This window comes from Psammomys obesus, unplaced genomic scaffold (genome assembly GCF_907164565.1).
Source record: "Psammomys obesus unplaced genomic scaffold, mPsaObe1.curated_primary_1811, whole genome shotgun sequence".
NCBI lineage: Eukaryota > Metazoa > Chordata > Mammalia > Rodentia > Muridae > Psammomys > Psammomys obesus.
Window position 1 is genome coordinate 35,761,705 of NW_026593286.1, and position 26,353 is coordinate 35,788,057.

At 40.6% G+C, this 26,353-nt stretch overlaps 1 protein-coding gene across 1 annotated transcript in view; it reads left to right on the forward strand.

Moving 5' to 3' along the window:
* Dnah7 (dynein axonemal heavy chain 7) overlaps nucleotides 1-26,353 on the forward strand; it is a gene marked incomplete at its 5' end in the record, with an annotated part of 256,610 nt that overhangs the window by 15,538 nt on the left and 214,719 nt on the right. The window contains 9 exons of the mRNA XM_055616804.1: nucleotides 1,134-1,206; nucleotides 2,406-2,586; nucleotides 5,279-5,354; nucleotides 9,829-9,954; nucleotides 12,064-12,183; nucleotides 15,258-15,441; nucleotides 16,014-16,193; nucleotides 22,382-22,654; nucleotides 23,784-23,911. Of these exons, the coding sequence (XP_055472779.1) occupies nucleotides 1,134-1,206; nucleotides 2,406-2,586; nucleotides 5,279-5,354; nucleotides 9,829-9,954; nucleotides 12,064-12,183; nucleotides 15,258-15,441; nucleotides 16,014-16,193; nucleotides 22,382-22,654; nucleotides 23,784-23,911 (1,341 nt within the window). The remainder of the gene's footprint in view (nucleotides 1-1,133; nucleotides 1,207-2,405; nucleotides 2,587-5,278; nucleotides 5,355-9,828; nucleotides 9,955-12,063; nucleotides 12,184-15,257; nucleotides 15,442-16,013; nucleotides 16,194-22,381; nucleotides 22,655-23,783; nucleotides 23,912-26,353) is intronic.

Here is a 26,353-nt window from a genome sequence, read left to right on the forward strand (position 1 = left end):
CACAAACACCACTTAACCGAAGTCAAGCACCTTACAGTGGCAGAATGTGAACCTAGACTTGATGATCTGAAAATACAGTATTATTTTATTAGTTCCTTTCTGGGCAAGCCACAGCATAAGGAGAGTACATTTGTGGTTAGAATAATCAATTCTTGTTTTTTTTTTTTTTTTTACCTGCTTAATATTTTGAGGATCTCCTGCTACTTTCATATTCATATTCTGTTGTTTGGTAAAGATCTATTGATCACCTATCATACATTAAATTAAATGGACTCTTTTTAAACATTTAAAAAACATAATATGAAACTGAATATTGGATTCTTAGGATCAGAAAAGACAAATTAAAAGATATACCTGGGTACCAACGTTGGTATGATTTCTTAGGAACATGTTCAATAAATCTTCAGCATCTGCCAGTCAGTCAGTGAGGGACTGGTGTCTGTTATTCAGTACCTCTGATTTGTAGAAGCAGATGACATTGGGCTCTGGAGCACAGTGCAGAAGTTAGAGCTAGGCCAGCACAACCCGTTATGTTAGATCTGTAAACTATGCGCTTCTGCACAGAGGAGCCTCAGAAAAAGTCAGAGAGTGGTTCATGCACAACACCACTTTTGAATTGAATCATAGTCATTGCAGGAGCTTTATGAACACACACTCAAAACATGCAAAGGACATATGGGTTTGTGTGTTGCTTGGTGTCAGCGTGTATGTCTCGAGATGTGAGACGAGGTCTTCAGAGAATGTGTTCGTGTTTTCCGAAAAACAGCACTTGGACCTTCTATCATCACTTTATCTCAAATAGATTAATAAACAGCTATATATTGGGGATAATACAAGAATATGCTTTGCAAGTTCAAAGAAGTGAGAGCTCAGTTTTGTAGTAGTAATAGCAGCTGTGCAAAGGCCATGGCAGGGGATGTTTCCCATGGTGCAGTTCTCAGAGAAAACTTCTAATTGTTTCCCCATACGTACAGAGAAAAGGGTATTCTAATGTGGCACCAAGCAAATAAATGTTCAACCATTTGTTTTTCTGGTGATTTAATAGAGAACAGTTGTGACGTTCTTATACCAGTGCTTCATGTTTGAACTGCCTTCGCATGCTTTTGACTCATTTGTGTTTATCACTGTCTTAGGCAACAAGATGGTTCTGCTGTTGAGAGCATGATTTCAAAAACGGCTGCTTCTGCAGTAGAGAAAGACATCTTGGTAACAGCCTATTTCTCCTGTCACTGGAATTACGAATAGAGGGAGGACCTACAGATGCTGTATGCCCTTCCCTGCATCTCTGTAGGCATGAGTGAATGGAGGGTTGCGTCAAAGTATTCTATCAGAGTAGAAAGAAAGCTCTCTCCTCCTTGTCACCCAAGATCACAAATCTGCCTGATCCCACCTTAAAGCGTGACCCAGTCATATATATCTCTATGCACCATTGCTCATTTATGACATACATGCAGACAAAACACCCATACACATAAAATAAGCAAATAAATAAAAGCATTGTGAATTTGAAGATACTTTAAAATTTGATTTTTGCCCTGAGTGCTGTGTAAATAATTGCGAAGCATGGAGATCATGAGATTTTAAAGTGGGTATTAACATGTATAATATTTATAATCTAATAAAGGGTAGAAATGGGCTGTCTTAGTGTTTCACTTGTGAAGAGACACCCTGACCAAGGAAACTCTTATAAAGGAAGGCATTTACCTGGGGGCTTGCTTAAAATTTCAGAGATTTAGTCCATTATCATTACGGCAGGGAACATGGTAGCATGCAGGCAGGCAGAGAGACAGAGAGAGAGGTGGGGCCTACACAGGGAAGGAAGGAGGAGCCAGACGAGACCTGGACTCTCAGCCCCTGCACCCGGCAAGGTTTTTGAAACCTCAAAGCCCAATTCTAGTGACATACCTCCTCCATCAAGGCCACAGCTCCTAATCAACCCTCCAGACAGTTTACCACCTGGGGCCTAAGCATGCAGGTATCAGAGCCCACAAGGGCCATTTTCATTCAAGCCGCCACAACTGTATGTTTCAAGGGGTAGACTGAAAGGATATAGACTTGAATGCAGCTTTTAAGATTGACTTCTGATTATCAGGAAAAAAAAGGAGCAAATTTATAAAACTAAATTGTAATTCAGCGTATACTCTGTTCAGTACATCATATATTTGATGATGTTACTTTGATGTTAATGGTGAGGTTGTGAACGGAGAAAAATGCTCTCGCTTCTAGGAAATAGCACTTTAAAAAATTAAGAGATCTCAAACAATGCTTACATGATTTACACAAAACATTTTTATTATTTATAAATACTTTGTTCTCCCCAGACTTTACCTTCCCTGCGGTTTTGTGTTTTGACACACACACTCTCTTACTGTAGTGCTAAATGTGTGCCTCCTCATTCCTTACAGAAATATTACTACTACATTCATCATGGGATTGATACTGATCATGTGGCCCCAATGGAAGATTCTTGGTTGGAGCACGTATTGAATTTGGTTCCACAACATCTGAAAGTCCTCACCAACAGTGTAACAGTCTTGTCAGATGAAATGAGAGAAGATTATCTTCTCAGTGTGAAGAAATCCATAGGTAAATTGCTGTTGCTCCTTGTTTTCTGGTACTTGTGTTTTGAATATGTCAAAGGTAATTTTTGAATTGAAAGGTAATAACTGGACTTTCACTTTCACTTTCTTTCTTTTGTTTTTTCTCAAGACAGGGTTTCCCTGTGTAAGCTTTGCTGTCTGGAACTGCTTTGTAGACCAGGCTGGCCTCAAACTCACAGCCATCTGCCTGCCTCTGCCTCCCTGAGTGCTGGGATTACACCACGCCTGGCAACTTTTCACCTTCTTGATTATGCACTTTCTTGCCTTACTGCTGCATTACCTAGGACCCCAGCCAACCTCCATTAGTTGGGTATAAATTACTTTTTAAATCAATTTTTCTATAACACTGTGAAGAGTGAAATATTTTCAGCCCCTCATAATATTTATTGTGTCTCAGTCACTAGAAAGCAGTAGGCACTTAGGAAGCGATTTCTTCCTTCAAAATGGACCTTCATTTAAATATTTCTTAGCATAGGCATGAGAGACAAGGCATGCCCATGTGTGTGTTTTTGTCAGTTTGTGTTTATGTGTGTAATAATATTTTTGCTACAGACCAAAAGGTGGCCAACTATGGCTCGGAAGCCATATCTGAACACTGCCTACTTTGTAAAGAGGTTTCAGCAGCACACAGCCATTCTAATATTTTTTTTTTCTAAGACATCATGTATGGCCACTTTTGAGTTACAACAGCAGATCTGGGCCGCTGAACAGAGACCCCGTGGCTTACAAAGAAGAGATAGTTACCATAGAACCTTTAGTGTAAGAAATTTGTTAAGCCACAGTATGGATTTACAGGTTGATCTCTAAGTAGTAATAAGTAGTAGGAATTAAAAAAAATAGCAGTTTCTGGCCCAATCTAAAGTCCCTGGAGGTAGGACTTTGGAATATATACTTTTCAGAAAGGTTTTTCAGTAATCTTTTTTAAGTTTTAAATTTTTTAATTAATTTATTTTTTAATTACTTACAGTTTATTCACTTTGTATCCCAGCTGTAGCCCTCTCCCTCATCCCCTCACAATCCCACTTGCCCTCCCTCTTTTCCTCCCATGTCCCTCTCCCAGGCCACTGATAGGGGAGGTTTTTCTCCCCTTCCATCTGACCCTAGCCTGTCAGGTCTCATCAGGATTGGCTGCATTGTTCTCCTCTGTGGCCTGGTAAGACTGTTCCCCCCTCAGGGGGAGGTGATCAAAGAGCCAGCCACTGAGTTCATGTCAGAGACAGTTTCTGTTACCCTTACTAGGGTACCAACTTGGATACTGAGCTGCCACGGGCTACATCTGAGCAGGGGTTCTAGGTTATTTCCATGCATGGCCCTTGTTTGGAGTATCAGTCTCAGAACGATACCTGTGCTCAGATTTTTTCGTTCTGTTGCTCTCCTTGTGGAGCTCCTGTTCTCTCCAGGTCCTACTATCTCCCCCTTCATTAATGAGATTCCCTGCACTCTGCCCAAAGTTTGGCTATGAGTCTCAGCATCTGTGTTGATACCCTGCAGGGTAGAGTCTTTCAGAGGTCCTCTGTCCTGTTTCCTGTTTGCTCCTTCTTCCAATATCTGTCCCGTTTGTCTTTCTGAGTGAGGATTGATTGTCTTACCCAGGGTCCTCCTCCTTGCTTACCTTTAGGTGTACAGATTTTAGTAGGTTTTACAGATTTTAGTAGGTTTTTGATAGCACAGCAGATACAGTGGACGCTCCACTAAAGGCTGGTGAAATCACAGTGCATGGAGTGATTTAACTGTTCTGAGAACAGCGTTTAAACTGTAAAAGAGCATAAGTAGAGTAGTAAGGAGCAGATACCAAAGGAATAGGAGGTCACTGTGATGCAGGGAGGACTTCAGAAGCCTCTAAACTGACTCTTTGAGGGGCAGGATGGGATATGGGGATGAAACAGGGCCTCCCTAAGTAGCCAAGGCTTTCTTGAATTTACTATCTAGCTTAGGATGGTTTTCAACTTGTGATCCTCTGGCTTGTGTCTGCCTAGTCCTCGGATCACAAACGAGTAACAGCATTCCTAGCCCCAGCACGGAGTCTTGAAGCACGAGGAACAACAGACATGTTTCCAAGGCCGTTCTTTCTAGACTTGTGAACCACTGTGACAGCCAAAGTGTAGGGTGCATTTGGGGAAAGGGGCAGCATTTGAGAGGGCTTGAGTGCCTCTCTAAAGCATTTGAGGGTTAAAGGGCAGTCTGAAGAATTTTAAGCAGGGGGTAGCAGTCTGTTTTTGCATTGTAGAAAGTGCATCTTGAAAGACAGGCAGGAAAATGGAGCCGATTGTGATTGGAGACACAGCAGACAGGAGCAGAGGGAGCTGGCTGTACTGGCTTTCTAATGACTGTGTGATGCCCTTATGCAATTTCAAATGCCACAAGGTAATGTGTGCCTTTTCCCCGTGAAAGAAATTCTCTTCTTTTGGCTGACCTACACTTGGATGGAATAAAGGAAAATGTAATATTAAAGTCAATTATTTTCAAATGAAACAATAGCAACATGTTAAGAAAGAGAACACACTAAGACATTGACTTGATAGATTTTTTTCACAATTTGTTCTTCATAAATGCACAAATTTCTCTTTATTACAAAACTAACACAGTTTAAGTGATTAATTTTAATAGTATTTTTTTTCTTGGTAATATGCTGCAACTAATCTAAGGTTAATTATCCAAACTTTTCACTTCTTTCTTAGTTGATTTTGTTTTAAAAGACCCCAGAGAAAAAGAGGATGATAGCAAGACAACTGATCCCCCACCGCACCGCAAAGAGTAAGTGGGCGGGCGTTCCCAGCATTCCCAGCATTCCCACCGTATGGTCAACCATGCCCAACTATCAAATTTAAGACATTTCCTTTAATGTGTGCATTTCTCCAGATGTGCTCATAGTTTATATATTACACCTGTCTACATAGTTTTCTCCTAAGTGAGTATGAGGGCAGTCTGAAGTAGGTGAGTTCCTGTCTCAAAAACAAAACTGAATCAACTCTAACCAACCAAAGTAAAACACCTCTTGTGGCCAGGAGGTGGCAGTAGTGTACAGCTTTGGTGGCACTTGGGAGGCACAGGCAGACAGATCTCTGAGTTCCGTGGCCAGTCTGGTTTACAGAGTTCCAGGCCAGCCAGGGCTACACAGAGAAACCCTGTCTCACAAACAAATCACAGCCGTTGTGGAAAGATTTTGTTATGGCCTTTATGCCTCCATAGTATCAAGCTTTAGGTGGTAAAGCACAAAAATTTGGTGACGGCTTGTAAAAAAACATGTTGGGAACATTAAAAAAACAACAAATATATCCATAGAATATTTCAATTTATCTATGGATTAAAATGCAGAACATGTGGTTAAAAAAAAAAACACTTGCTGTACATTTTCCTTAAAAGTAGCATTTAGGAGTGAGGCTCTAAAATATTTGAAAAATAAAACATACATTAGAAAAATATTAATTTTCTTCTCAATAATAACACATGCTTTATGTGGAAAACTTTCTGTGGAGAAGGTCTCTGGTTTAGGCAGGAGAAGCTGTCAATCACTCACAGGCTCAGGGAGTTATAAGCGTAGAAATAGAAGGAGGAAAAGGATAGAACATTTTTCTTTTTTGAACTGGAGTCTGGTGTTTTGAGAGATGATACCTTGGAAATTAGGGTCCCTTGGCATCCTTAGTCTTCTTAAGGAAGGAATTCAACAGTGGACTCAAAGGGAAAAAGCTTGAGGACCATTTTACTAGGGTTTAAAAGAAAAAACCCAGGATGGGCAAACTGTAACTCTCAGCAGAGGAGGAGACTGGAGAAAAGCAATTAATACACATAAAGTGTACATATATGTATATGTATATGTATATGTATATATATATATATATATATATATATATATATATATATATATATATTTATAGGCCCGTCATGTGGCAACAAGCAGACACATGGCAGGGAAAGAAACCTTAGAGAAAGAGTGAGAGCAACTCAGCCAGAGTTGCTGAGAGCACATGGAAAGCCAGGCCAAACAGACAGGATTTCAGGGTGGTTTTAAGGACTATGCTAAGGTGAACATTACGGGAAAGAAAACATGCTCCCTCATCAAAGGGCAAACTACTTCTCCTTTTGTTTTACATGTTCTTAAGGTGAGCCTGCCTTCTTAGAGGAAATTCCACTTTCTTGAAGGGTAGTTCTTTGGCTACGGGATTGACTGTCCAACTGTGGGTCAGTCTGAACACCTTGATTAATGCAATCACCAATGGTGTTGATTTCACATTAAGAAACTAAATCAAAGCACTTCTCCATGGTGTCACTTAATCAAGAGGGAACCTAACAGGACAGATTTGAATTCTCTATTCCACTCTTCCTATGTTTTCTTTTGTCTGTTGTATGAGTCTGAATCTGTGCCTGTCTGAATTCTGTCTTATGATTCTGTCTGTCCCTGTCTCTGTGTCTTTTTGTGTGTCCCTGTGTGCTTGTCCCGAAGGGCTTCCTGAATGTTGTCTTGTGAATCTCTTCCCCTCCCCTCTGTATGTATGCTCCAAATAAAGGGCTTTCCCCCCTTTCTTTTATTGAACAACACAAAAAACATCACATGGGGGAAGGAGTGAGGGATACTTTACAGAAATATTTATAAGGCCTACTTTTATCCTATTTTCATCAAATTATTATCATAACTTGTATACAAACACACATGCATTACCCTCAGGCCTGGGCATGACAGAGTATGTAATTTAAGACTACAGCTATACATTAACTTAGATTGTAAAGTTGATTACGTAAGAAATAAGGCAAGTAAGGTTGGTTATTACATTGTTCTCTTAAAGGAAAGTTAAACAAACATTCTGACACATAGTAGGAAAGAAATCTTAAGTTTCAAGTGACCTTAAGGTGCATTATTATTTCTACTCTGAGATCCAACAAATGTTCTCATCTCTTTGCACATAAGAGATGAGATTTATTTGATATATAAAAATATATCAAAATGTGTTGCCATACAACTAAATTAATCCTTTTATGTTTTCGTAGCTTGGGATGTCAACTTGGAATGTTCAGGCCAGAGAAATAGGTTTCCCTAATGGGCCTCCACAGAGCCCTGATCAAGGCCACTGTAATATCCTCCTTCTTGAGTAGAGTTGGTCCTACACCAAATCAGGAGCCAGATCCTCCATGTTTATAGCATTTCTGGCCTCCAACCCAGAGCAAAACCAAGGACATTTTTAATTTATGGCTAAAGAAAGGAATGAAAGCCTCTGGCCTTCACTGCCTGTCTTATTTCTGTGTCCTGGCTTCACCATTTTCCCTCTAAAAAGGTGGCACTAACTGCAAGCCAGGGAACTGTGGAGACAACTGAATCTGGCTTTGTTGCATGGGGTCATCACGTGTGGCAGTTGGGTTACCCTACAATGGGCCTATCTAGGAGACCTGGAGATTGTATTACTGACTGCATTCATGTAACAACCCGGTGTAGGGCAAAGAGGCAGTCTTGACTGGCATCTTGTTAGAGAAGTGAGGCAGAAGTAAAGGCAAGAATCACTGTCATTATAAGAATCTCTGTCTCTCTAGACAGAGAACCAGGAGAAGTTAGAAGCAAGGACATATTAAAATGTGTGAGCTGAAGTCCGCAGAATCGCTTGATGCGCTTATAGAAATATCTACCCTTTGGGTTCCTCCTTGTATTCCCACCCTCCAAGGCTGGAGTTAGGAGTGATAGACCCAGGATCTGCTTTCAGACACTTTGATGGCTGATGGGTGGCTGGAATCACAGTGTGCGGTCCTCGCAGATGGCCTCCACGGATACAGGGAAGAAATGTATCCATTTTCAAAAAAGGTTAAAACAACCATGGTCTACTTCCAGCTGCAGGTCCTAAGCCTAGGTTAGGTAGTGTTGGAACCGAGGTAAGGTCGATTTGATTTAAATCTTTAACACATGAAGTAATTGTGTCATGGAAATGTTTAAAATCAGATACTTAAACCAAGTATTTAACTAAAATGGATGATAAAAATTATGGCCATAAAGTGGACGTGTTTGAATATAAAGATGCTTGAAAATGCTATAAATTACAAGTGCATTTGGTGTACCTGACCCTGCGTGCCCCAGCTGAGCGATACAGGGCTGCAGGTCTTTTCACGTGTGACCACCAGCTGCATGGCGGCTACCCACCGGGCACTGCCTAACTCCTCAGAGGGGCTTATCACCAGCTCCGGATAAAAGCCAAATCCAGATGTGTTGCTCTTACGCTATCATAGACCAAAAAGCTCCAGAGTCCAAATATGGTAAGTCGGGGACATCTGTGTTCTGAGTGAAGAAGCTGGTCTGTCTTTTATATGCAAAGGATGGTTTACCCAAGCCATGAGGGTTACCAAATAAATGTGCTTTCAAATAAGAATGATAGAGTGAGCATATAATGAACCTTACACATTGATAGCTAAAAAGGTCAAGGTAATATCCATAGCAAGCTGGACCATATCCTTACCATTTTTGTAAAATAAAGCAAAAGTTTAAATGTTGTGTATTTTTGACATTAAGAGTCTTCATATATGAAAGCGAGCTGGCTATTGTTTCCATTTGTCATTTTAGGTTATATATAGACTCAACAGGATCAAGTATCTAGAAACAGAAATTAGTTACCATATGTGGTAAAGATTTAAATATTATTTTAAAATGATTGTCATAATGAAATTATGCTAACTACATATGTACATATGTATACATATGTATACATATACAATTGTACATATGTACAAATATGTATATAATTATACTCTACATATTTAGTATAATTTGTACCAGTTGGTTTCAACTGTCAGTTTGACAATCTAGAATCACATGCGATGAGAGTTGTAATAAGGAACTATGTCAACCAGGTTGGCTTATGTTCATGTTTGTGGAGGACTGTTTCCATTTGACCACTGTATGCTACTTATAGATTCAATAGGATCAAGTATTTAGAGACAAAAATACCTTATGGTTAAATATTGAAAGCAAATTTCATGATATTGTCAAAATTAAGTTATGCTAAACACAGAGTATGTATTTTAGAATATAATTACACATTTTGTAATTTCTAAGAGATCATATTAAAATAAAAGTATTTTGATTACTACTCAAAATATATACTTATTGTCAAAAAGTACTGTGTGTTGTGCTTAGGACCAAACCCAGGACCTTCTGTGAGCTAGGCAAGTGCTCTAACCCCTGAGTCAAATGCCCAAGCCAATGCCCCTTTTGATTTTTAAGAAAGACAATTCAGTTTTCTCTTTGTGTTCTCAGAATGGAAGTCTTGCCAAAGCCGTGGAGGAGGTCTTTCCTGTCTGCACGTAGTTACATTAGGGAGCACCTGCATGCGATGAACCCCACGATGCTGGCCGTGCTGGATCTGTGGCACAGCACTTTTAAGTGAGTGTCCCCGGCCTTCCGAAACTAATGTCCTTAGGTTTATTTCTTCAATGCATATGAGTGTTTGTCTGCATGCGTGTGCATGCACCATGCTTGTGCCTGGTGCCTAGTGAGGTTGGGAGAAGACATTGGATTCCCCCGGGGCTGGAATTACAGTCGGCTGTAAGCCTGTGGTGTGGGAGTTTGGAGATGACGTGGGTCTGTGCAATAGCAGGTGTTCTTAACCACGGAGCCATCATCTCTGCCCTCTTACTAAAAAATTTAAAAGATAGAGATTTTTAATCACATCTGATTGCTTTTATTATTCTAATTGTAAATGAAAATTACTTACAAATACAATGCAAGTATTAAAGCATGGTTTTGGTAAATGATATATAACATAGAGAATAATAAGTAATCATCTTTTTACATCTAACCCATTGTACCCGTCTTCTCCATCTAATCGCCATATATGACTGGACAGATATGGGATGCCCTCAGCTAAGGGCCTCAGTGTCTCTATCTCGTTTCAAGTGACCTGGAGCATAAGCTGTGCCAGTGCTCTGAGCGTTGATAAGTGTGAGAAACAATGCCTGGGTTAGTGGCACATACTGGAGGCCCCTCATGGCTAACGGAGAGCATGGCCTGCCTCTCGGGCATTGTCCTGGTGGAGCAGAGCAGCTGTGGGCAGGAAAGACATAGCAGAGATGGTTAGAAAGTTGCTTGGTGCACCTGGAGCAAAAAGCTTTGCCCCTTCAGGCTGAGGAGGAGGACCTGCCACGCTGCCTGGGAAGCCCAGCTTCCTGTGCCTGCTCCTGCGGGCCTGTTACAGGCCTCGGGGAAGCACTCCAGCTTATGCTCGCATGGATACAGGCTTCAAAATGTATCAAAGTAAGGCACATTTAGATTTCTTAAAGGTGGTCCCTCGTGAGGCACCTGTGGGAAGCGGGATGCCACCCTCTCTCTTTCTTCCCGACAACCCAAACAAGTTACACACAGCACAGTTGCAGTACAGTGGACATTTTCTGTTTTGTTTTGGACTCTTTGACCATATACGTGTGGATGCCCCCATTCACACATGCATTCCATAGCCACACAATATATTTGGGATTTGTTGCAACATCTTAAAGCATAAGTGTTTAACAAACGTTTCATTTATAAATGAAGATATATCCTATTTGTTCCCTCAAAACTATCTTACAAGCATTCCCATGACTGACCTGGGCTTGACCAAGTCCTTCACCTTTAGAAGCTCACACAGACCCCAAGGATCTGGGGTTTCTGGGGCTTCTTTGGTAGAGAGCTTCCTCACCCCAGGCTCCCTGCTCCTCAAGGTCACCTTCCTTTTGAAGAAGCCAGCCCTGTATGCACCAAGTGTTACCACACTTTCTTCTTCAACTCTTTTGGTTTCTATGGGGGAAAAAGCCTAAGTTCTCCACTAAATCCCAGTTACTATGTGCTTTTCCTTCATAGTGATGTTTCACAATGCCATATTCCTTTTGAATCTCACTATCTACATCATTTAAACATTTAGTCATTGTTATGGTTTGGGTCTAAAAGGTACCCTCCAAGGCTCACATGGATTAATCAGTTCATGAGCTCACCATTTGCAGGCCTCTTGGGAGATGAAGGGAGCTCACAAACTTAGGAGGCAGGACTAGCCTGAAGAGAGTGGTCCTGGAGGGAATGTATTTTGTGCTTAGGCCCTTCACTTTCAAAAGCTCTTTGCCTTTCTCCCTCCTTTCCTCCCTGTCTTCTCCCAGCTGCTTTGCCCTCCCTCCAGCTGCCTTGAAATGACCACTTCTCTGTCATCACTGTCTCTACACCATGAAGCTCTGCTCCACCACAGGCCCCAAAACGACAGAGCCAAGCAACAGACTATGAACTGAAACTTTTGAAACCAGTATCCAAAACAAATCTTTCTGCCTTTGTTTTCCTCTGGCATTTTGTCACAGCAACAGAAAGCTGACCAACACCAAAAATCTCATGTTCTTGACAATTTAATTCATAGAGTTCAGCTTTTGATGATAAATCTAGAAATATGGTGTTTTTTAGAACATACAAATTAGCAAAACCATAAACACCACAAAATCTTTATCTTAAATTGCTGTTTATTTTTATCTCTTGCAGGAAATTACGTTTAGTTGACATAGAAGAATTTCACAACCGCCAGGAAGCGTTAGAGCTGTCAGCCTTTCAGAACATTGTCATTAGACACATGGACTCTGCCAAGGAGACGCTACTTAAAACGTAAAATTCTGAACTCTCATACAGGGAGGTTTAAGTTTAGAGATGTGATTGGCGAAGTGTTTCATTTTAACTGCTTCTAGAAAATTTGTTTCCACAAGTTTCCAGCACCATTTCTGCCTCAGAGTTAAATTTGCCCTTATTGTCTTAGTCTGTAACATGTCCAGATGTTGTAGACACGGTGAGCAGAAGTGAGTTGAAGTGCTTGTCACCAGCAGTGGGCTTTTGTGAATGTGTTGCTGTTGCCTCTGCCCTGAGAGCTGTGGGGCAGCACATCATGCACTAGTCTCCACCAGGACCTTCCTGTGGTATCTGCGTGCCAGGCCCAGGCTGTGAGCTGTCATCCTGACTCTCGCTGAGGCACACTGAAGCAGTTAGCAGATGACCGGGAAGAGAATGTATACCGTTTCTAAAAGCTTTTAACCTCAGCGGTACTAGGGCTATCAAAACATAATTAAGTAGCTCTTTGGACTGGTCCTTCAGAATGGAACAGACACATATGATGGTGCCAGACAATGCGCTCTGGGCCACAATTGTCTGTAGTTCAATCATTAATGTATTAAAAACAGGACATTAAAATTAACAAAAGACATAAAAGCTCTGGCCATTCTTACAATTTCTAAGAAATATATGTTGCTCATTTAAGATTAAATATATTCTTTATCTTTTTTCTCCAATAAGTTAAAATAAGATTACTTTAAAAAAGTTAGCCTTTTGGGAACCCTCCTCCATTGCTAGTGGGAATATAAACTTGTACAACCACTTTGGAAATCAATCTGGCACTTTCTCAGACAATTAGGAATAGCGCTTCCTCAAGATCCAGCTAAAATTCCCTCTGTTCATTGACTTTTGTTCACCTTTCAGTTTAGAATATGATAATTTCATACTCACTCCTCTTCAATTATTTTCCAATTTGCCTCGTGATGTTTGTCTATTTGTGTTTATATTATCCCCACACACTTGTGAATCTCCAAGTTTCCTGTTGTTGGTTTTGAATTTTGAAGTTCAGTCTTTTTATATTTATTGAGACCTGTTTTATGACTACCATTCGTTCAGATGTCTTTTTAGAAGCATCTTCTGTGTCCATTGAATGCTCATCCCTTCATCTTAACTCCCATGGCTTCTGCCATTGGCAGGCCCATTTTTACTGTGTGTGTGTGTTTGCACACACATGCAAATATGCACATGAAAACAATTCCGTGTGTTGGGGTGCGCACACACGTGCATGTGACGGTGTCCTTGGGTGTCTACACCTTGAGTTTCCTCATTGGCTGAGGCTTGTGGGTTTGACTTTACTGGAGACTCCGTGGATCCTCCAACCTCTGCCCGACACCGGAGTCTGGGGCACACTGTTTCACTGGTGTTTTTAATGTGAGTCCCGGCTGTTAGATTAACTTAGGTACACCGGTGGGTCTCAACCTTCCTAGTGCTGGGACCCTTTCAGACAATTCCTCATGCTGTGGTGACCCCAACCATAAAATTATTATTTTTTTGTTGTTGTTGTTTTTCTTTTCTCTTTTGAGATAGAGTTTTTCTGTGTGGCCTTGGCTATCCTGAACTCACTTTGTAGACCAGGCTGGCCTCGAACTCACAGAGATCATGGGGAAGCCTCTGCCTCCTGAGTACTGGGATTAAAGGCGTGCACCACCATTCCAGGCCCATAAAATTATTTCATTGCTACTTCATAATAGTACTTTTGTTACCGTTAATAATAATAATAATGTGAATATATGGTATGCAGGATATCTGATCTGTGACCCCTGGGAAAGCGTCCTTCAGCTGGCAAAGGGGTCATAACCGTGGGTGAGAACAGCTGAGACAGCCACTGCAAAATGTAAATAGAACTTCTTTATCCCTTTGTCCCTGTAAACGTTCCCCTTCCAACTCTTCTATAAACCTCCATGCTCGTCTCTCTCATTCACTGACAAAATAAAGAATACAAATTCTTGATCTGTTCTGAAAACTTGCAGTGTGACCCTACCTCCCTTGTCCTCTTTGTCAGCACACTTTCACCTTGGATCTACAGAAATGTGTGTTGAATTCCTTTAAATTTTTACTACTATTTCTACTCCAGATGCTTCTGTTAGAGCTTTGCTAATTACTATCTTTGTTGTAAAACCCTTTTCCAAGATTTCAATGTGAAGTGTCTCTCTGTCCTTTGGCTTTCAGCTATTTTCCCGTGATGCACTCACTGCTTTTCTTTCATCGTTAGGAGAAAAAGGATGATGTAATATCTCTTTATAACTTCTGCAACACTGCTCATAGAACAGAAGTGCACTTGCAGTACCTACTGATAAAGAAGGAAAATTTTTGTGTTTAAAACTTAGATTTCTTCTGTTAGAAGACTCCTCTGGCCACTCCTATCAATTATTGTTTAAACGTCCATTATCCGTTATGACAGAAAATAGCAGCATTCCTCAGTCTTACAGTGCTGATGATGATTTTTATAAGCTGGAAACTTTAGTGATTTTCAGCATTAGGTACCTATATATATGAAATCGCACTATTATTCTTTTATTACAAGGACACGTGCACATTTGAAACTTCATTTTAAATCAGTCATTCTTTCAGGATTTCACATTAAGGGAAATTGGGAAAATAAAACCCGTGATGTTTTTGATGTGTGCCTTGTTTTTAAGCTGTTGTGGAACAGCAGCATGGCATACCACATAGGTTTAACTTGGGATAAGCTAGCTCTTCATTTGATCAGTTACTCGCTCTATGGCTTTAAACTAACACATATTCCAAGGGGACCATTTAAGAGCCTGGAGAGAAGTGTCCGGTTAGGTTATTGCTCATATTTCTTCAAAACCTGCAGGAACCATAATTGCAGGGTGAGATTTATGTCTTATAGCTCCACATCATTGAGTCATTTTCTATTGGTTATGATTTAAAATTTCTTTTCCTAGGAGAAGTGAAATACTCTAGCACTTAGGTCTCAGGGAGCGGATAATGTCGCTTGGCAATATACCTCTTTATGAAGACCTTTGGATGTCTAGAATTTACTGTTAATGCTTAATGTAAATGGAGTAATACAGTGAGAGTATTGACTTCTAAATGTCTTTTGTTCTTTCAAGGTGGTTTCCAGAAGTGCAGAATATTTATTACCAAGGCAATAAAAAAAAGCAATTGCCAACTGGTGACAGCAGTGCCAAATTGGACTCTTTTTTCAACTGTGCTGCTACACTCATGACCTTACAGCTACAGGACCTGGCTCTGGTCTCCATGCAAGACTTCACAGACCTCATCGCCCAACCCCCAGTAAGTACAGCTCAGCTAGCAGGTGTGCCTCTGATAACTATTTTCAACTCTTTCAGAGAGGAAAATGGCAAGGTAGTGTTTCCAATGAGACGGTGGAATGTGAGTCTTCAGACCTATACCACTTACGTGCCAAACGGTTAGGTCAACTCACACAGTGTGGATAAGATTATCATCACAACGGTGAGGATGTGGGTAAATCTGAGTAAATAGTGGTGAAGTATTGAGTCTCCAGGCTTGGGTAGTGCTTGCTTGAGGAGTCCCTGTTTTTTTCTCTGTAAGGAGACTGTTCCCTTGAGCAATGCCTTGGAATCAGAATGTGCTTGACCATTTAGTTCCCCTCTAGATCCAAGACACACAGTATCCACCAGTTGGGACAGCGATCACTCCTGCGGTCTTTCCAGCAGGTCCCTCTCCTGTTTAGGTGTCTCAGGTACAAGAAAAAGTATGTTCCATGTATTAATTGGGGCCAGCATACTTTTTATTCCCATTAATTGATCTATATTTCTATCTATACCTATGACTATTTATTTATTTATTTATTTATTTATTTATTTATTTATTTATTTTTGTAGGACTCTGTTAGAGCTTTTGAACATCCAGGTTTCATCATGAGGCTGATTCTTGATAATAACAGCATTAAGTTTGAGCCTGAATTTAATGACTACATAGATATCTTTGTAAATGTTTATGAAGTCATGATTAAGGCTGTCAGCTATGTGCCAAGAGTTGAGACAAAATTGTATTCCAAGTGGGTAAGTAACAAGTGCCTTCTGATTGCTTGAGTTTGCATGATACCATTCACTTAAGAACTGCTACCAGGTGTTGACAGAGATCCTCTGCTTCACAGACTATGATAATAATATCAGCTTACAGTAAAGCTGTGGAAGCTGGAGAGATGGCTCAGCAATTAGAACACAGGCTACTCTTCTAGAGGACCAGGGTTAGTTCCCAGCACTTACATGGTCACTTTCAACCTTCTCTAACTCCAGTTCCAGGGAATCCAATCCTCTTTTGTGTCCTCTGCGTGTGCACATGGGGCATAGGCATATGTGAAGGCAAACACCCATATATATATATATATATATATCTCACATCAAAAGAGAAATATTTTCCACTAGGTTCTTTCATAAGATATGCACACTTTTCTAACCTAGTCTTTCACTGAATTCAGCCAAAAACTTTCTGAGGGGCAAGAAGTGAAGAGCTATGATGGAGATTGAATTAGCTGATGAGTGTTGGCTGTATGTCTCATGCCATTTGCTGATTCATGTAATGCTGTCAACATACCCCAGCTCTGTAAAATGGTCCTAGGATTGATGACCTTTCTTATATGCAGTGATTTCTATCAGCATCAAGTTCCCACCTCTGTCCCCATAGATTCTGCCTCAATATTACCTATGTAGCCACTGTGGTTTAGTCCATCACACAGGCATGCTCAATGAGCTATAACTTGCAAGTTTTTTAGGTTTCATAGCTCCAATCAGCAGCTTTCTCTTTCTTTTCTACTTGTAAAATAGCTTGCCCATATTTCTCACATACAAAAAGTATGTCTGTTCACTATTGTTAAAGGCGTAAGTGCCCTCAAGAGTTGGCACCTGAATAGTGGCAGCTCAGCCCATCTTAAGGCATGGAGCATCTCCTAAACACATCTTACTACAATGCTCACATTCATTCCCATCTTAGCTTCCCCGTAATTATACAGGATATGCCTCCTAACAGGGGGGGGAACAAGGTTATGACAATATAGGACAGCATCCTATGGAAATAATAGATTTAAGGCATTGAAAAGAGCTCATAATTGCATATGGATCGCACGCTTTTATGTGAAACAAATTCCAAATAACCTGGCTACTCAAAATAGAGTTATTCCCCAAGGCTGGAAAGTATGTGTGACAGCTGTACTAGAAGTCAGTCCACAGTTGCAATTGTTAACATGGTAGAGGAAAGAAGCCATGAATACTGAACAGCAAAATAGAGCCAGGGGAATGTAATTTTTTAAGCAAAATCTCAGTCATTTGATTTTTACCAATAAAGCCAGATGCTGGGGGTGAAAGCCTGATAACTCAGACAGGCAGAGAAAGCACCCAGCTGACCTTCCTCCTCAGCTGACATCCCAAAAGGAAAAGGAAACTTTAACACTGTCTCAAAGAGCCCTCAGACTGAATGCCCCTCCCTTCTCCTTCCTATGTGTCTTGCCATGCATCCTCCTGACTTCCTCTCACTCTCTATGGTTCTTTCCTCTGCTCACTCCCTCTCAACTGGTTGCTTGCTCCACCACTTGACCTATAGTTGATTTTATTTAATTCAAGCAGAAAACTCTTGGATTACAGATGTGCGCTAGGACTGAGCCATACCACAACTAGAAACAGATTTTTCCAGTAAACAACACAATCTCGAGTTTCACAGTGTGGTCAAATATTCTGCAACAGGAATGAAAATAGTGAAAAATCAGTTGCTGGGTGAAGGGTAATACTCTAATATACAGGAACAGATTCAGTTTCATGATGCTACTATGGAAAAACATGGTTTAGTGGCTTTAAAAACTTGGGACAAACTTGAGGAGCCTGAGAAAGGTTCACCTCATTTACAAAGATTATACAAGGCTCTGGAGAAGCCTTCTCTGATATTTTACAAAGATTAGTCTCAGCTGTGAATAAAGCCATATCAGACTCTGACACAAGACAGGTGTTGATAGAGGCCTTGGCATATGAAAATGCAAATACTGAATACAAAAAGTTATTAGACCATTCAAGGCAAGGCAGTACCTATGGACAAGTGAAAAAAGGCTATGACTGATATTGGTTCTAGCATGTAGCATGCTAATATCATAGAACAAGCAATAGCAGGAGGTTGGCGATATCAAAATGCCTGATGCTTCAATTGCAAGAAGTATGTTCATTTGCAAAGAGACTATGACCAAGCCACTAAAGGTGTGAGATTTTAAAATGCTTGGTGCTTTAACTGTGGGAAATTTGGTCATTTGCAACAAAATTGTGAACAAGGCTTCTCTAAGGGCAATGGTTTTTCTAAATATAAACCAGAAAGAAGGCCTAGGGTTTCAGGGATGTGCAGGTCATGTAGCAAGGGCCAATGAGTGTAGGTCCAAGAGAGATATTCAAGGTAATTTCTTACCTTGGGGAAATGGCCTTGGGGTCATGCCTTGAGGCCCCACAGCAAAAACTATTAATGTTTTTCAGACAAGAACAGATGAGAGTCACCAGGTTATAGAAAAAAAACTGTGGAATTAAACCAACCTATATAGTATATGGATGTGTTAACATCAGAATGGAAACCTCTGAATGTTTTGTGTTGGGAGTGCAGGTTTGTTCATATTTCTACAGAAAATGAAAAGCTGCAGATATCATCAAAACTGATAAAGATTAGAAGTGAGCAGGAGAGGTCTCCTAAAAACCTTGGCCACTGATGCAAAAAAGTGCATAGCTCATTAAAAATGTGTCTTTATAATTTCCCCACTACATCCAGCACGATTAATGGCTTAAAGCAGAAGGGGGAAATATAGTGAGGATTTTGGAATTTTGGTTTCTTTAAAAACACAGAAATAGTATAAGAATATGTGTTTGTTTTAATCCCAGATGTAGGTATATAGGGCTGCTTTGCAACAGCTGACTCTGATTCGCCTCTTTTAGGGGTGTGCTTTTGCCATTTACAGCTAGTTTCTGTGATTGTGTGACATTTGGAATTCTGGGGACTTCTCAGAGGGTATATAAATGCCCTGAGAGGTGGGGAGAGTTGGTTACTGTTGGTTGTGATTTGTTAAGCAGTCATGTACAAAGAAGAAACAGCAACAAGAAGAAATTAGATATCCTGATAGTGAAGATCAAATTTGCCCCAAGGAGACTGATACCCCTAATCAGGAGGAAGTAATCTAATGATAACATAGTCTCCTTTCCTTTCTATCTTTTTTTTTTTTCATAGTGTAAGGGGGTTGAAAGGGAAGAGGAAAGGGGGTGATAAAGGATGGAAGAAAGAATAACCCACAAGGCAGCAAAATGCCAGCTACAAGAAACTATATTCAAATTATATTGCATGAGAAAAGAATCTATGTTTTACAAAAGGGAAAAAAGAATTAAAAAAAATTTCGTTGGGAGAAAAATGTCCCCTTCATAGAGTTTCTATTTATTATTTTGTTTTCTAGGAATTTTATTAATTCTTTGGGCAAACAGATTTGAACATTTTTGATGGTCCTTTCTACTTATTAAGTTTTTTTTTTTTTTATCTTTACACATACTAATTCTTTTCCATTCTCATTTTTAAAATTCCACTGTCTGTGGTCTTGGCCTTTGTGATTCTGCTGTTGGTGGAATCCTACCCATAGTGGCTAATTTTTATCTGGGTTCTTTCTTTTTGTTACTATGGGACAACATGTAAGAACTCATCTTTATGGATGTGGCTTAAGTGGGCCTCTCTGAAATTCTGTAATCATTTGAAAGCTCTGGAAGGCTCAGCTTTGACCAAATGATTCTTGGTTTAATGTTATTTTGGACGTACCGGTTATATGCTTATCCAAGCTGAAGAATAAAATTCTGGCTGTGGACTGTGAGGCCTACTATTTCTTCCTTTCTCAGGCAAAGAACTGACAAATTTCGTACTTTCCTCTTCCTATTCAAGGGTTCTATCTCCTTTCAGTTTTAGTTTTGCCAAGGTCTGTCTCCTGATAGTCCTGCTTTGCTCTATTCTGAGGCTTTGTGCTCTGATTGTCAGACTCCTGCCCTTCTCTCTTTGCTGGGGAGTCAGAGCAGAGCTTTGGCCACAAAGATGAATGAAGTCTGCAGGCATCTGCCCACTGAAGCACACAGTTCCCTCTCTAAATTGGTTTCTTCCATCTTGGCCCCATAGACTCCCCCCTTATACTTTGATCTCTTGGCCATGCATTGGAAGAGACAAATTTAGTGATTTCCTTAAATAATGTATGTATTCTGAAATAGTTGTTTTCTGCTTATCAGTTCTTCATAGTCAACATTTGGAAGTCTGTCAATATTCACTGCTTGCTTTGCCTTTGCATAACCCCAGCTCATTCATCACATTCATTTCTATTACCTTACCTTTTATCAAGAATGGAAAATGTCAGGTTAGCTTATGAAACACACAGATATAGCAACTTAATAAGATAAGAATTACCAAGCTCTAAGTACTGATTACAATTACCCAAATGAACTCTACTGCTATGATTTTATTGTTATAAAGGATGATTCTTCCCTTCCTGGTGCTTAAAGAGAATATTTGATGAGTTTAAATTAGTATGAAAGTATGTAATTTAGACTTTTCAAGGAGAGAATGATATTTATTCTGACATCATATTTTTAGAACTAGGACTTGCATGAGGCACTGTATATATGTGGGTAATTGTCAGCCTTACTTGGTCACATTTTAAAAATTAAAATTCTGGGGTTCATCATGATCACCACCTCTAGTTGTCTCTAGGTGATTTCAGGGTCAGCTAGATTTCAAAATAAATTATAAAAGTACTTTGAATAAAATAATTACATAGTGTCTCACTTACCTTTGGCAGTAAATGCAGAAGCAGATTCATATTGCTGTTCATTATTATATTTGATAGGAATGGAAAATAGATTAGAATATACCTTTATTTCCCATGGAAGGCAAGCCAGTAAGGGCTAATGCACCATGAGTCCAAGCTCATAACTGTATCACGATCTAATTTGATATTCTTTGAACACCTGAGGTATCACACAGAATATCATTTTTCTTAACTCTCAATGAGTACTAATTAAATTTAATATTAGAAACTTTCTAAGGTGCTGCTCAGTCTGAGAATCTAATTATGTCTAGAAAGATAGCTCTATTTTAGAAGTTAGACAAGCTGCTAAAAATGTAAGAAATACTCTATGATGAGAATCAATCACTGACAAGAACCCACAAATCCACCTTGCACCCAGCCCAGCCCAGCCCAGTGTATGGAATGCATTATTCTAAATGCTGTTTTGTTGAAGAGGCAATGCCAAGTGTCTCTCTGAGCTCAGGAATGAGGGGCCCAAAGAGGTGACAGCATCGGTAGTATTCCTATGAGGAATCTATCTTTAAGCCAGATGATCTTGTCCCAGGTCCCAAGACCCTTTATACATTTTACTTTTACATTTCATGTTGACAAATCTTTTAGAAACTACAGCTGTGACGCCAGAATGTGCTCAGTAAGGGGCGTAGCAGTCAAACACTCACTGGGATAACTAAGGCAGTGCGACGAATTCCAGCGTCGTCAAACACCTACCACAGACTGTGATCTCTGCTCATTACAAGTTTAAGTCCCTCCTCCTGGATGGCAGAGTATAGATGTTTCTCAGGGTAATCACGTAGATTGTAAGCTATGTCAGCATACTTATTCATCCTCTTATTCGCAAAGGGAAAGAGTCACACCGTTTAAAATCATGGTCTCGTCCACGGTTGCTCACTGTTGGTATAGCTGTGGTCGCAGAATAGGAAGGTGGCAGCCAAGAATCAGCACCACAGACAGCGAGTGGCAAGCTCTCTGTGGTTTGAACACATTTCTCCGCGTTGTGAACAGGTTCTGTGACTGAGGAACATGATGGTGGGACTCTGAACAAAGCATTTTCTTTTCAAGAGTGCAGGCCAAGGCCAACCTTAAAAAGCTAGTGCAACTATGTGTGGGGGCTTTGCTGTTTTGTGTGCCAGGTCTTATTTTGCATGAACTTTCGAATGACCATTTTCTCAACCTTACTGAAAGAAAACCAAACAGCTAGGCATTAAGGAAAAAAAATTACCCAAAACCTGCAGCTTACAACACTCCTCAGGTTAGATTGAACATATTTCTATAGATTAGAGACTGGTAAATCACAACAGTTTATGAGAAGAAAAGGCAATATAATAAGATTGACACTTTCATGAAGATAATATAATAGGGCTAGTTTAGCTAAAAGTGATACTGTTTTCCTTCTTTGCTTAGGAAAGTAAATCTAAACCAACAACCTTGAAGCCCATAATTCTGCGGGAAATTATAGACGCTCATAAAGAAAAGATTAAGGAGGTGGTGTTACAAGAGAGCGTGGCGCCCACGGAGCACCTCAAGCTGTACGACAAGTATCAGTTCTTGGTTACCAAAAAAGCCGAGCACGACGTTGACAACTTCCTGTTACAGACTCAGAGCTATGAGAAACTAATAGAGGAAATTCGCTATTACCAGAAACTAATGGAAGAAATTCAGTATACGTCTCAAAAGGTAATGGCCCTTTCCTGTATGACTCTGGTCTGAAGCAAACGGTCTGTTCTCGGGTGTATTAATGTCTAGTGTTAGAACCCACAGTGACAAAATCAGAGGGCTGTCGACAGGTCCATACTCACAGAATACGTGACACATGCCATGCACTGTGTGGACCTCAGTATAGGGCAGCTAGGACACACACACACACACACACACACACACACACACACACACACACTCATATACCTGCGATGCCATGTACCTCATCTCCTCCCAGGTCCCAAGACCCTTTATACATTTTACTTTTGCATTTCATGTTGACAAATCTTTTAGAAACTACAGCAGTGACGCCAGAATGTGCTCATTTCCATTCCTGAGGGTCGTAGAAACTTAAATGTCCTGTCTCAGCCTCTTTATCGAAAACATCCTTTAATTTTTCTGCCATAGCCACAAATTACTTCTTAAATACAGAACAAATGACATATTTGAAACCCCTCTTCCTGCTGGGTTTGGTAGGTACACACCTGTAATGCCAGCACTCGGGAGGCAGAAAGACAGCAAGTTCATGGCCTGTTATTCTGGACTATCAAGCAAGACAGTGTCTAAAAACAAACAAAACAAAATTAAAAAATGAATTCAATTTTTATCTACTTAGCAACAACCTAATTTCCTAAACTTTAAAAATCTACTGTTGTTATTCTGAAATAGAGTCCAAGATAACAAACTTCAAGGATATTTATTCACAAGATGGTTGTACAAAAACAAAGTGTGTGTGTGTGTGTGGGGGGCGAGGTATGTATCAGAAACTCCCTGCTCCTCACATGTGAATTTGTTATTTTCTGATGTTTGTTTTTGAGACAGCATCTTGCCTTTAGCCCAGGTTGCACTGCAACTAAGGGTGTAATCCTGGCTTACCTCAAACTCACTCAGTCCTCCTGATTTTGCCTCCTGGGTACATGGAGTTCTAGACTTGAATCACCATGCCTGGTTCAACCGTTTAAAACCAAAACTAAAAACTAGAAATCTCAAAACTTAACCTTGTTGCACTGCACACACACAAATCAGAGACCAGAGAATGGCAAAGTTAAGAGGGTCTCTTACTTACTCTTATTTCTATTTGTGTTTTTTGAATCTTCTCTCCTTGCAGACTGTCCGCTTGGGAATGTTTGAAATGCACTGTGAGGAACTGATCAGAGCTTTGGTGAAGCGGGCAGATGTCATCTGTGGGAGACTCATAGCCAAGATGTTCCGTGATCACCAGGAAGTAAATACAAGGTACGCAGGTGCCACCGATTATGTTTGTGTTGTGGGAGGGGCCGCCCAGCTACAGAAGTTGGTTAGAAGTGTCCTGCGTCATTCAAAACAAAGAATTATGCTAAGCTTATTTCTACAAGAGTGACATTTTTGTGATGCAATTGTCAGTATGATTTCTTTCCCAAATGTGCCTTTCCAATTGTCTAAATTAATTGTAGCATTAAAATGTGCTTTCATTCTTTTGCACAAGTCAGGGAGACATTCTCTTCATATTTTAACATTTATGTAATCTATGTATAAATTAGTTTGTATAGGAGCTATTGATGGATTCTAAAGAGTTGTTAAATTTGGAACTTCATCATACTATCATTATTCTTTAAGGCTTTGGCAATTTATCTTTTTTCTAAGATTTTAAAATTATTTTTAGAGGGAGTGGGATACAGCTGGGATACAGAGTTAATAAAATGTAACTAATAAAAAATAAAGAAAGAAAAAAATTAAAAAAATATTTTTAAAAACTTGTTTATGAGCCACCATGTAGTTGCTGGGACCTGAACTCAGGACCTCTAGCAACAGCAGCCAGTGCTCTTAACCTCTGAGCCATCTCTCCAGTAACCACGTTGTTAGCTTAACTGGAGGATGATTTGTTAAGTAAACAGGGTGTGGGGGTAGGAAAGCTGGCTAGTCTGAACGCAGAGAATACCAGTCAGGCAAACCTAAATGCCAGCTTGTCTCTGTCAAGCAGCATGATTAGTGTAACTGGTCCCCCAACAGAGATCCTCTTTTCTAACCCAGCAACAACTAGAACATTCTTTGTGTGAGGGTTTTTTTTTTGTGTGTGTGTGTGGTTTTTTCCCCCCTTTGGTTTTTTGTAGACCAGGCTGTCCTTGAACTCAGAGACCTGTCTGTCCCTGCCTCCCAAGTGTTGGTGTTGCAGGTTTGTGCCAGCAGTCCCAGCTCTTGTGTGGTTGTTGAGGACAGTGTCTTCCTAGATCCTTGGGCTGGCCTGCAAAACACGACAGTCCAAGTACTCAGCTCTCAGTACTCTAGTGGGGTCACAGATGTGAGCGACCATGTCTGCAAACAGAACGTTTCTTTATCAGAGAAAATCAAGACCTTTAGAACACACGTAGAAGCCTGAAGGAAGCTTCACTCACCTAAGCTGTGCTCTAAGTTATGAATGAAATGTGCGGAGAGAAGCGACAGTGCAGACATGGAAACAAAGGACAAAGTACTAAATTCTAATAGGGTGTAGTAAGGTCTCAGACGTCGAGCAGGGGAAAAGACAAAGTGCTTTCGCAGTGTGTTGCTGGGAGGAGGAGAGGCAGCAGGGGAGGGCTGCACAGATAAACGGAGTGGGAATTTCCTTTGAAGGATGAGTCTGCCAGGAGAGCAGGGCAGAGAGCGACTCTCAGCAAGCGGGAATTGGTCCTGTGTATCCACCAGGAGGAGTGGGTTGCCTTGTTTCCATGGACAGGGCTGGGGTGGGGCAGAAGGGGGCTCTAGTGAGAAGAAGGCCGAAGAGGGAGGCACCAGGAGAAGGGGCTGGGCTTTGGGGAGCGTCTCCAGGAACCTCGCTGTATTTTCAGTTTACAGCACTGTTCACTCTAGAAGTACTGAGGAACAGTGGACATGTTTTCTCTTGGCGGTGGTTGGCAAAGCATTTACTTTAATTGTACTGTAGCTCAGCCCCTTCTTACAACCCATGAGCTCATGGCAGCTGACTTTCTCCCCCCATTTGTTTTTAATGACTCGCTGGGTGTGCAGGGGGCGCAGGAGAGCCTTGCAGGAGCTCCTGGACAGGGGTGACTCCGCCTCTTTTTGTCTCCACCTCCCCTCAAAGCTCTACACAGTGCTGTTACCTGTTCTGTCTCTCGGCCTGCCAGGTCCACGCCATGGCCTATTACCTTCATCCTTTATGGCACGCCTGTCCTTCTCTGTTGATTTTGCCACCGAGGTTTGCAAACATGGTCAAAACATCTGACTTCCAGCCCCACTTTCAGCTCAGCATGGTCCACATGCTCTTCCTCCAGACAATTTTTGTGAAGATTTTTTTTTTTTCTGAATTTCCTTGCATCCAAATGGTGTTCTTTCTTTCCAACCCCAAGTTTGTTCGTTTTTTTTTATTGTCCACAACCCAGACCAGTAGGAAGTACTGGCATATGCCTGACATTTTTGGGCCACAGGCCTGTTTTCTTTTCTTTCTTTCTTTTTAAATCTTTCGTTGTAAGAAGAGTCAGTTACTCCCTTCTTTGTACCATTCCCTGGGACTGACACAGGAACCACTCCATGAAGGAACTGTCTCTGGCATCCAACTGTGAGCTGCTTGGGGGTCATTATAAATTTTTTTTGCATCTCATTCAATGCTATGGCTTGGAATATGACAGGTAATCATTAAATTAATATTGAACCAATAAGTAAATGAACACAATTCTGTATTTAAGTTATTAGATGTCATACAGA